Raw genomic sequence first — 12,254 nt, 5'->3', positions numbered from 1 at the left:
ACTTAGCTACAAGCAAATGCTTATGTATATATTCTTTCTTCCTCTTATTATTTATTTATTTATTAAGATTTTATTTTTTATTTGACAGAGAGAGACTCAGTGAGAGAAGGAAGACAAGCAGGGCAAGTGGGAAAGGGAGAAGCAGGCTTCCCACTGAGCAGGGAGCCTGATGTGGGGCTTGGTCCCAGGACCCTGGGATCACGACCGCAGCCGAAGGCAGATGCTTAATGACTGAGCCACCCAGGCACCCCGATTTATTTATTTTTTAAAAGATTTTACTTATTCACTTGAGATTGAGAAAGAGCGCGTGGGCACAAGCAGGGGGCCTGAGTGCAGAGCCTGACTCCCGGCTCAATTCCACTACCCTAACATCATGATCTGAGTCAAAATCAAAAGACAGATGCTTAACCAATTGAGACACTCGGGCACCCCGCCTTCTTTTTCGTATACAAAAGGCAGTATACTTCATCACATCGTTCTTCGTCTTGCTTTCTTTTTTACTTAATTATGTCCTGGTATTTGCCTTAACAGCACAGAGCTTCCTTGTATCTTCTGTTTCACAGTTGCATGGGATTCCATTGTTTGGCTCTTTCACAGTTTATCTAGCCACTCTCTATAATGGATATTGCAGTAGGTTCCTGTCTTTTTCTGTGTAAGCAGTGCTGCTGCATCTCGTTCTGATGTTTGAGTTCTGTCTGAGACGTTTTTTGGAATTGTGTGATAACACAGATTTTTTTCTGTTCCTAACACAGTTCCTTTGCATGTAAACTTGAGCAGATTCTGGAGTGTGTGGTATAATTAAAAAAATAGTTTTCAGCCCTTACGACTGTCATGATATTTAGCCTTCATCCTTGTGACTCTAAGTAGCTGCTTTATGAATACAGCAGATGGGTGGGAACTGTGTGAAACTGAGACAGTGCATTCCTTGGCTCAACAAGCAGCTGCAAGCTCTTTGTTGCCATTCTGAGAGTATGGGCTCAGTATTGTTGAATCTTTGGATTTTTTTTTTTTTTTTTAAAGAGAAACAGGTTATATTCTTTTTGTTAAATTGGTCTTCGTAATCATTGTTTTAAATGGATATACAGTATTTTATTTTGTTGCTATCTCATTTTGTTAAATGATTTTTCTCTTTTTTAAAGTTCTAGCTGTCTCTAGGTTTGCTGTTATAGTTAACACAACATTGGGCAGGCTCAAAGAGAAAAAGTTATTTTTTTTCTCTGAGGTAAATTCCTAGGATTGGATTGCTGGGTCCAGGTTATGTGAACATTTTGTATCTCTTCCTATGGTTCTTGTATTGTTTTCCGCAAGGAATACACTGTCACAAACAATATATTAGTGTCCTAATTTTCTGACAACCTTACCACACCACATTTAGGTATCATAATTATTTATAATGATTTATAGTCTAATATGTATAAAAATGTGTTTTGTTCTACTTCATTTATTTTTGAATACTAGCTTCTCAGGGCTTAAAAATATTAATACTGTTTGAGATTTTAATGGATAAAATACATTTTTTCACCTTTATGTTGATTTTTTTGTTCCATAGGAAATTCTTGGTGCATCACTTTCTGCACCTTTAGCATCTAATAAGGTGATCTATGTTCTTCCAATGCTCACCATCAAGGAAGATAAAGGTAAAGAGTTTCTTTCTAGATGTACTTTGGAAATTGCATTCTGGTTGTACTAATTCCACACTTTCTTATGTAAGGCACTGGTGTGGTTACAAGTGTTCCTTCTGACTCCCCTGATGATTTCGCTGCCCTCAGAGATCTGAAGAAAAAGCAAGTGAGTATCTGAGTTTTATGTTATTTCTTCTTAAATCATCTAATTAAGTACCACTGAACTATGAAATTAGGCTAAAAAGTTATCATGTATCTTTGAGCTATTATCTCAGCCTTGTTTCTTGATGTTTTTGTATTTTCCTTTAAGTATAATATTTCATAGAATCTTGTTTTAAAAGACTTTTAGAGCACTTTTAGGTTTGCAGTAAAATTGAAAGGAAGGTGTAGAGATTTCCCATTTACTCCCTGCCCCTGCACATGCACAGGCTCCTCCATTGTCAAAATTTCCACCAGAGAGGTACATTCATTACCATGATGAATCTGCATTGACACATCATAATACACTGAAGTCCATAGTTTATCTTAGGGATCACTCTTGGTGGTGTATATTCTTTGGGTTTGGACAACTGTATAATAACACAGATTTATCATTATAATATCAGAGAGTATTTTCATTGCCCTAAAAACCCCATGTGCTCTTTCTTTCTGTTCATCTTTCTCCCCTGCGACCTTTGGCAATCACTGATCTTTTCAGTGTCTCCACAGTTTTACCTATTCTGGAATGTCATATAGTTAGAATCATACAGTATGTAGCCTTCTCAGATTGGTTTCTTTCAACTACTCATGTGCATCTGAGGTTTCTCTATGTCTTTTAATCTGCATTTTCCTGATGACATGATGTGGTCTTTTCATATGCTTATTTGCCAGCTATGTATCTTCTTTTGTTGAGGTGTGTCACAGTCTTTGGCTCATTCAAAAATCAGATATCTTTTTTAAGATTTTATTTATTCCTTTGAGAGAGAGCAAATATGCACGTGGTTGTGCACGCACGAGTGGGGGTGGGAGGGGCAGAGGGTGAGGGAGAACCACATTCTCCACTGAGCAGGGAGCCTGGTGTGGGGCTCCCTCCCAGAACTCTTGAGATCATGACGTGAGCCAAGGGCAGATAGGTGCTTAACTAGCTGAGTCACCCTGGTGACCTGGATTGTTTGTTTTCTTATTATTCAGTTTTGAGAATTCTTTGTATATTTTGGATAATAGTCCTTTATCAAATGTGTCTTTTGTAAATATTTTTTCCTGATATTTGGCTTGTCTTTTAATTTCTGAACCTGTCTTTTGCAGAGCAGTTTTCGATTTTAATAATGTGCAGCTTATTTCTTTCATGGATTGTGTCTTTGATGTATCTGAAAAGGCACTACCGTACCTGTGGTCATTTAAGTTTTCACCTACATTATCTCATAGGAATTTTAGAGTTTTGGTTTTACATCTAGGTCTGTGATCCATTTTGAGTTAATTTTTATGACAGTGTAAGGTCTGTGTCTAGATTCTTTTTTTTTTTTTTTTGCATGTGAATGTCCAGTTCTTCAGTAACATTTATTGAAAAGACTGTCTTTGAATTATTGTGTTGCCTTTGCTCCTTTGTCAAAGATCAGTTGCTTATATTTTTGGGGTCTGTTTCTGTCCTCTCTGTGTTGGTTCCACTGAACAATTTTCTCTTCTTTTGTTAGTATCACACTGTATTAATTATTATAACTTTATAGGAAGTCTTGAAGCCAGAAGCCAACTGTGTTCTTCAGTATTGATTTGATAATTTTTGGCCTTTTGCAAATTTTGAAATGAGTTTGTTGATACTCATAAAATAACTTGATGGGATTTTGGTTGAGATTGCTTTGAATCTGTAGGTAAGTTGGGAAGAATTGACATCTTGACAATACTGAATCTTCCAGTCCATGAACATGACGTGTCTGTCCATTTAGTCAGTTTTTTTATTCTGTTCACAGAGTTTCATAGTTTTTCTTACATAGATCTTATGTATGTGTTGTTACTTTTGTACCTAAGTATTTAATTTTGGGGGGTGCTAATATTAATGATACTATGTTTTTAATTTTGAATTCCACTTGTTCATTCTTAATACATTCTTAGTATACTTTTGTGTAATTAACTGTGTATCCTGCAAGCTTACTGTAATTGTTTATTAGTTCTAGGAGTTTCTTCTCTTGATTTCTTTTGGCAAGGACATTCGGAATGATACTGAAAAGAAGCAGCGAGAGGGGACATGTTTGCCTCATACCTGATCTTAGTGGAAAAGCTTTGAGTTTCTCATCGTTAAGTATGATAGGAGTTGTAGATTTTTTGTAGATAGTCTTTATGAAGTTCAGAAGGTCTGCATTTGTTCCTGTTTATTAGGAGTTTTTATCATGAATGGGTATTAGATTTTGTCGAAAGCTTTTTTTGCATCTCTTGGTAGGATCATGTGATTTTTCTTCTTTAATCTGTTTTGATGGGTTTCATAAAACTTCAAAAAAAGTTTTCTGATATTCACATTTTCATTGCAACTTAGGGTATGAACCTCATTTTCATGTGTGTGTGTGTATGTGTGTGAATTTTTGCTTTTGACTCACTATTTTTTCATTTAAGCCATTCATTCTAACTTAAACGGTTGAGTTTTTGAAAGTCATAGGTCTGTTCTTGAGATATTTGGTAAAATTTAAAAAATTCTCTGTATGGAGAGGAGAACAAATAATTAAAAAAAGTTTTGGTTTTGGTTCTCTCAGTGATTCTGCCAGTAAAGTGCTGATCATTGTGTTAATTTGCAAAATTTTTTTGTAGGCCTTACGAACAAAGTATGGAATTAGAGATGACATGGTCTTGCCGTTTGAACCGGTGAGTACATAGAAGATTCAGAATAGTTATACACCTCTCTTTATCAGTGAAAAAAAAGCTAACATTTTCCTTGTAACAAAATTGTATAGTTGGTGAATATAAAAATGAGAGGGAATTTGCGTAAGAGTTTACTTATTTTAATTTGATATCTGCTGTGGCAGTTAGGAGTGAGAAAAAGACCAACCATAAGCATTTTCTTAGCACCTAGCACCTGTAATTCTGGAATAAATGACTTTCTTAGCATCACCAATTTTATAATCACTTATTTTGCTAGTTTGGCCAATTTTCAAGCTTCTAAGGACAAAATTTTTGCCATATTAGTTATGAATGGCTATGTTTTCATATTAATGCCTGGAGAACAAAAACATTTTAATCACTAGCAAATAACTTTCATGAAGAATCTGGAAGACATCATAAACCAGCAATAAGACCATCCTTAAATTTAGTTGTTTACATCATTTTCCTAGTTTCAGAATTTATTATTTAGATAATTATATGCCCGTGTAGGGTTTTGAGCTGGAGAAGGTATGTTTGGTAGTGCAGGAAGGACAATTTGGGGCTTGGTGCAGAGAATTTGGGTAGTTCCTGTGGAGGAGAGTAGGAGGACAAATTCACATCTGGGTGTTAGTCACTGTGATTACCTGATGTATGGTGCTTCTGTAATGATATATAAAATCTGAAATGACTTCATTAGACTGTAGAGGCAAAAGGATTATGCCCCATGGGGCTGTTTTTGTGTTCATTCAGTGTGAATAAGTTCCTGACATGCTGTTCTTTGCAGGTGCCAATCATTGAAATTCCAGGTTTTGGAAATCTTTCTGCTGTAACCATTTGTGATGCTTTGAAAGTTCAAAGCCAGAATGACCGAGAAAAGCTTGCAGAAGCAAAGGAGAAGTTATATCTGAAAGGGTTTTATGATGGTGTAAGTAATAATTTTTAAGTTTTGCTCTGTAATTTTTTCAGTGTTTAGAAAAAAATAGAAAAATTCAATATGGTTTCAACTATATACTGATTTGAGAGAGATTTATATGAGACTGTGTTCTTCCGTTTCCAGATTTATTTTTTAATTATTTTATTTAAAGATTTTATTTATTTAATGAGAGAGAAAAAGAGCACAGGCATGCAGAGGGGAAGAGGGAGAAGGAGAAGAACGCTTCTGAGCAGGGAGCCCAGCAGGGGGATCAATCCCATAACCCTGGGACCATGACCTAAGCCAAAGGCAGACATTTAATGACTGAGCCACCCAGGCGTCCCTCCAGATTCCTTTTTTTTTTTTAAATTTTATTTATTTATTTGACAGACAGAGATCACAAGTAGGCAGAGAGGCAGACAGAGAGAGAAAGGTGGAGGCAGGTTCCCTGCTGCCCAGAGAGCCCAACTTGGGGCTCGATCCCAGGACCCTGGGATCATGACCTGAGCTGAAGGCAGAGGCTTTAACCCACTGAGCCACCCAGGCGCCCCGGTATTAAGTAATTTACCTGAAATCAACCAGATAGGTAGCCAGTGGCAGAACTGGTACTCACACTGGTCAGCTTGGCTCTAGGTTTTGTGCCTGCTTGCTTATTTATTTATTTATTTATTTGAGAAAGAGTGAGCTTGGGTGTATGGAAACGGGGTCAGCGGAGGAACAGAGGGAGAGGGAAAGAGTGAATCTTAAGCAAGCTCCACGCACAGCACAGGGCCTGAGGCAGGGCTCAGTCTTAAAATTAAAACCCTGAGATCATGACCTGAGCAAAATCAAGAGTCAGACATTCAACTGACTTAGCCACCCAGGAGCCCCTGGGATTTGTGCTCTTAACCACTGTACCATAATGATGAATTAGTATAATTTCATAATGATGAATTAAATAGATAAAAAGCATTTTGGCATGTTAGAGGGTTGGAAAGTCAAAAAAAGAGCTTGTGTCTTTTCCATTTAAAATAGAAACTATTTCAGAGAGAAACAGGAGTCACATAGCTGGAGATCAGAATGCCACCTGGAAGGGGATTGTGTGGCTTAGATCTGTGACAACAATGGGCAAGCTAATACTTAGTCCTAGAATTGAATTTCCTCACTACGTAAAAGGCCGAGTTGAGGCCTTCCGTAAGGGCCAGGTTTGTGTGTGTGTGTGTGTTTAAAGATTTTATTTATTTGTTTGACAGAGAGAGAGACAGTGAGAGAGGGAACACAAGAGGGAGAAAGAAGTGTGAGAGGGAGAAGCAGGCTCCCCGCTAAGCAGGATCAAGCCAATGTGGGGCTCGATCCCAGGACCCTGAGACCATGTCCTGAACCGAAAGCAGGAGCTTAACTACTGAGCCACCCAGGTGTCCCAAGGGCCAGGTTTATCATATGGCCAAGCAAAGGAAAATGCTCGCTGGCAGCAGGCATAGTTGGAAACAAGTCTAGATGGGGCTGAGCTGCATGTACTCAGTTCATTTTCCCAAAGCCTTCAGGAATGAGATGAGTGAGCCTATTGAAATTAGCTCCAAATGGAAATCTGAGAAGTGGGAAAGAAGTGAGGACTCCTTCCTAATCATGTTCCTGATAGCTATCCTACTTACACCAAAAGAAAAACAAGCGTATTATAAATATTAGTTATCTAAGCTATAGCAGAATAAAAACTTAAGATTATAAGTGTGATAAATTTCATACTAAAAATATCTTGGTTGTGGATAGAAGTAAATTTAGTTAGGAAAAGTTTGGAGGAAACACAAAGCAAATTTTAATCATTTTCTCTTTTTTTTTTCCCCCCACTTCTCATCCTTTTAGGTAATGTTGGTGGATGGATTTAAGGGACAGAAGGTCCAAGATGTAAAGAAGACTATTCAGAAAAACATGATTGACACTGTATGTGATAGGCTATCCTCTGAAGGCTGCTTTAGGAGAAAACCTTTCAGTTAATAGACTTCATGGTGTTAATTAGTACTGAGTTCTATAATAAAGCTTGGAGCTCTATTAAAAATAAATAATTTTATGGCAGGAAATAGGAGACTTATTTAGCAATTTGTTTAACTTGAACATTCCACCTGTAATGTTGATGGCATGTAGACCTATAAAGTTGGCACGTGCAAAGCACAGAGAACTTAAAGATGTTTGCTGGCAGCGGCCATTTGAAATATTGGTAGTTACAGTTCTCTTTGTGTAGTGCTTTACTTTTAATTTCATCCTTTTTCTTCCCCCTCTGTCTTCATTTTTTTTGAAATGTCTTTTTCTGTTTAGCTACTTAATTTTTTTTTTAAGTTTTTTTATTTATTTGACAGAGATCACAAGTAGACAGAGAGGCAGTCATAGAGAGTGAGAGGAGGAAGCAGGCTCCCCGCCGAGCAGAGAGCCCAATGTGGGGCTCGATCCCAGGACCCTGAGATCATGACCCGAGCTGAAGGCAGGGGCTTAACCACTGAGCCACCCAGGCGCCCCTAGCTACTTAATTTTTAAATTAAGTTTTGATTTCTGACAGTTGTATATGGCCTTAGTACATAGTGACAGTGGTCTGTAAAGCTTATTAAAATAAAAAATATATAAAAAATAAAAAAATTTCTCTTCTTTGAACAGGCTTACTTTCAACTGTTTCAGTTGTTTCTTTTAAAAAAAGTTCTGTCTCTCTTAAAGATCTTTAATCTTAGTGCTAGCACAGTCATTTTTTAATTTTGTTTTTCAGTTTTAGGCATTAGCCATTGACTTCCTATTGTGGAAAATCAAGATTTAACTCTTCCTTCTACCTTGTGTCTTTCTTTCTAACCTCACTATTTGTATATACTCTTCTACCTCCTATCTTCCTAGCCTGGGTATATTATAACTTTCATGAGAACAGTAGTTATTGCGTGCATTTTTGAGGCATCACTGATCTACAATGAAGTGTACAATGAGAACTTTTCTTCCCCAGCTTTTGTTTTCCCCTGGCATTAGTAGTTGTCTTTTTTTTTAATTTCCTTCTTTTAAAATATAATGGTCAGTACTCCATCCCCAGATTCTGGCCTGTTTATTTCTTCTCATAATACTTTTATACACCAATACGCTGCTGGTTCCATCTTAGAGAAAGTTCTTCCAGAGCTGCCTTGCCTGTTTTAGTCAGGACTAGTTGCTTACTGTCTTGGTGGACAAATGTCATCTGGGAGATTTCTCCACTATTACTAAGAATTTCCTTTTTTTTTTTTTTTAAAGTTGGAGGTCTTCTATTCTTGATCCCATCACTGCTGCTCTATTATTTACTTTCTCATTTTGTGAAGCTCTGCTTCTAGTGGCTTTCCTGAAAAAGCATACCTGGAAGGTAAATTTTTGTGAGCTTCCATATCTGAAATAGCTTTAGTCTGTCTTCATATTTGATTGCTTGGGGACAGGACTTTAGATTGAAAATAATTTTGCTTTAAAATTTTATGGGCATTACCCCAGGTGTTTTTTTTTTTTTTCAGTAATGCTGCTGAGAAGTCCAAGATCATTTTGGTAATAACTGATTTTTTTTGTGAATGACTTGTTTTGTCCATTCTCTGGAAGCTTGTAGAATCTTCTTTTTCTTCTGGGTATTCTAAAATTTCATGACTTACCTTGGTGTAAGTCAATTTTACTTTTCTGAGTGCTTGGTGGATTCCTTCAGTTTGGAGACTTTTGTGGTTTAATTTTGGGAAAATTTCTTGACCTTTTCTTTGATTGTTTCATCTCTTCCTGTTCTTTATTTTCACTTTCTGAATTATTTTTGTTCAGATATTGGTTCTCTTAGATTTTGGAAGTCCTTTTCTTTCTGGCAGAGTCCCTCAACTTTTTCTTCCTTTAAGATTTTGTTTGTTAACTGTGGGGTTTTTTTAATCTGCTATTTGTGAGCATGTAGAACATGTTTTTTCTTAGCATGGAAAATTTCAAATGTATTAAAAGTGGAGAGTAGTATGATGAATTCCTGTATACTATTATCCATCTTTGAGATTACCAACACAGGGCCAGTATAAGAGCTTATTCTTGCTATCTAATTGATCCTTTTTTAGAGGTTGCTGTTCCTGTTTCTTGGATGTGAAATCTTAATCTCTTATTTCCCTGAGAAAAGTTGTTGATATTTACGAGTGGGTATGAAAAAGTAATCAGAAGCATTTTGCATGTGAGTAGGACTTCACTGGGGAAGATCTGGAAGGGCTGTTTGGGGAAAAAAAATAGAAGGGCTGTTTGGCTTTTGGAGAAGCTTTTGTTAGCCTTGATGTTAATTAGAGCTTCTTGTATTTGTTGGATTCCTCCCAAAAGATTCTTCAGTTTCTGGCTTAAAAGGTCTCAGCTAACTGAGCATTCTGGGAGTTGAAAAGGTTGCTAGGGGCAATACCAATTTCCAATGTATTGACTTTCCAGTTAGTTCATCTATTCCCACTGTGATACCTGTGCCCTCAACTTTGTTTTTGGTTGAGTTATTCTCTCCTCCTCTCCAGAGAAGAAACCTTCATTGTTCTGCTGGCATAGGGAAGAGTTTCAAGTCTGTATAGTGTGGGATTAGAGTGTCTGGGGCTCTAACCTCTTTAAAAACTTAAGTTAGTTCCCTTATTTTCAGCCTCATATTGCCTCCACTTCCAGCACCATCTTATACCACAAATTGTTGAGTTTTTTGGAGGTTCTGCAATGCAAATTGGATTGCTTTTCACCTTCTCTAGTGCTGGCTTAGGATTTAGCTAGCTTTCCTCAACCTGCTAATGCAGTTGTCGTTCATCCTGGTTTTTAGTTTCCAAAAGTTGGTTGATATTATTTCTTGTTCTGTTCTTTTGTATCTGTAAATTCATTCCACTGGAAAAAAGAAAAACCCTCCTTATTGTCATTTTGCTGGAATTTTGAGAGGTAGTAGAGTTAAATGTCTGTTTTTAATTTATCATCTTTAAAAAGTCCTCGCTATTTAACAGTATGAAGAATTAAATTAAAAACACAGAAAAACTGGCCATTTTATGAATAATAGTATTGGATTTATTTTTTTAAATAGGCTTAAAAGTTTGAGAACATAATACGTTAAGAGGTGCTTGTATTTGGTAAATAATTAAATTCATGGTTAGTTTATTAGTGAGCATTTTTCATGACACTATAAATCTTTAGCAGCAATATTTTCCATGTTTAATTTTTGTGCATGTTTTTTTTTAAAGCAGTGGTTCCATGCATTTTTCATTTTTTTTTACATTTTTATTCTAACAAGGATAAAAGGCTTCCATAGGCAATCTGACCTTCAAACCATAGAATTAGAAACTCTTGAACATCTTTTACATTCTACTGAAAAGGAATAATATAATCTAGATTGATGATCAAGATGATCTGTTGACAAAGATGCTCACCTTTTCAAAAGCAAATGTGTAGAAAGAAAGGCCGATAACTTCTGCTGGGATGAGGGAAGACATAATGAAAATGTGGGGTTTTGGTTATTGGTATAACATTTTTTTTCTTTTTTTGAAGTTGTTTTTATTATCGCTGAGGAATAGAGATTGACTTGACATAACACCTGATATATTTTTGTTTGCTTTTGTGTAGGGAGATGCATTTATTTACATGGAACCGGAGAAACAAGTTATGTCCAGATCCGCAGATGAATGTGTCGTGGCCCTGTGTGATCAGTGGTTAGTCTCTCTCATAGCAAGAAATTTCCTCCAGTCACTTTATTTATCCTTTTGACTTTTATTATTATTATTTTTTTAATCAATCTTTCCTCTCCCAAGGTACTTGGATTATGGAGAAGAGAACTGGAAAAAACAGACATCTCAGTGCTTGAAGGGCCTGGAAACGTAAGAAAGAAAGGGGAAAGGTGATGAGGGAAGGGAGAGGAGATGAGAAACATGGAAGACAGTGAAAGTGAAGAAAGGCACTTTATCTTTTACTCTCTCCAGATTCTGTGAGGAGACCAGGAGGAATTTTGAAGCTACCTTAGGTTGGCTACAAGAGCATGCTTGCTCGAGAACTTACGGTTTAGGTAACGCATACTTCAAATTCTTCTGTTTGAATGACTGCCAATTACACGGCAAATTTACACTTTTACCATGTCTCCCTCTTTTGTATTATTTTTTCTGAATTGGAAGTGAGAGGTTTCAATTAGAGGGTGAGGGAAACTAGAACATGGTGCCCTATCATCTTCCTGGTGGTAGAAATATGACCTCTCTAACCCAGATAGCTTTATGGATTTTTTTTTCTTTTTTAAGAAAGTTTCCAGTGCTTCAGCTGTTTGGTTTTTTATGTACCAGTTTATTTTGTTAATTATACAAGCAAATTTAAGACCTTCTTAAAATAAAGAGCTTTGTAAATGCTATATGTCTTAAAAATGTGGATTCTCTAGATGACATGTCTCTTGAGTTCCTCATGCATTAATTTTTTTTCTTTTTATCTTGCAGGTACCCGTCTGCCCTGGGATGAGCAGTGGCTGATCGAATCGCTCTCTGATTCCACTATTTACATGGCATTTTACACAGTTGCGCACCTGCTGCAAGGGGGGAACTTGCGTGGACAGGCAGAGTCTCCGCTGGGCATCAGGTGGGTAAATGGATGAGGCAAAGTAGTGTAGTTTGTTAGCAAGAGATATAATCTTTTGATACATGCATTGAAAATTCTTTTTTTTTTAATTTAGTTTTCATCAGAATTCCTTTAGTAGAGTTTTGTTACGATGTTTTTGTTTTTTTGCTGCTGCACTGAGAAAAAGTAATAAATAGCTCCTCTGTTATCGTTACCATTCTTTATTCTTATTGAAGTCTTTTTTTTTTAATTTTTTTTTTTTTTTTTTTTTTTTTTTTAAAGAGAAAATTCAAATTTGGGAGGGGGGGGGGGAGGGGGGGGGGGGGGGGGAAGCGGGCCCCCCGCTGGGGAGAGGGGCGGTGTGGGGGAGCGGTTTCAGG

At 36.8% G+C, this 12,254-nt stretch overlaps 1 protein-coding gene across 1 annotated transcript in view; it reads left to right on the top strand.

Annotated features, from left to right (window-relative positions):
• Window positions 1–12,254, top strand: part of LARS1 (leucyl-tRNA synthetase 1) — a 70,242-nt gene that overhangs the window by 21,937 nt on the left and 36,051 nt on the right. The window contains exons 11-19 of the mRNA XM_059417840.1: window positions 1,550–1,637; window positions 1,712–1,788; window positions 4,395–4,448; window positions 5,230–5,370; window positions 7,198–7,275; window positions 10,906–10,991; window positions 11,091–11,156; window positions 11,259–11,341; window positions 11,757–11,895. Of these exons, the coding sequence (XP_059273823.1) occupies window positions 1,550–1,637; window positions 1,712–1,788; window positions 4,395–4,448; window positions 5,230–5,370; window positions 7,198–7,275; window positions 10,906–10,991; window positions 11,091–11,156; window positions 11,259–11,341; window positions 11,757–11,895 (812 nt within the window). The remainder of the gene's footprint in view (window positions 1–1,549; window positions 1,638–1,711; window positions 1,789–4,394; window positions 4,449–5,229; window positions 5,371–7,197; window positions 7,276–10,905; window positions 10,992–11,090; window positions 11,157–11,258; window positions 11,342–11,756; window positions 11,896–12,254) is intronic.

The sequence above is a fragment of the Mustela nigripes genome, chromosome 12 (assembly GCF_022355385.1).
Source record: "Mustela nigripes isolate SB6536 chromosome 12, MUSNIG.SB6536, whole genome shotgun sequence".
In the NCBI taxonomy this organism is placed as follows: Eukaryota; Metazoa; Chordata; class Mammalia; order Carnivora; family Mustelidae; genus Mustela; species Mustela nigripes.
This window is presented reverse-complemented; position numbering and strand designations above follow the sequence as displayed.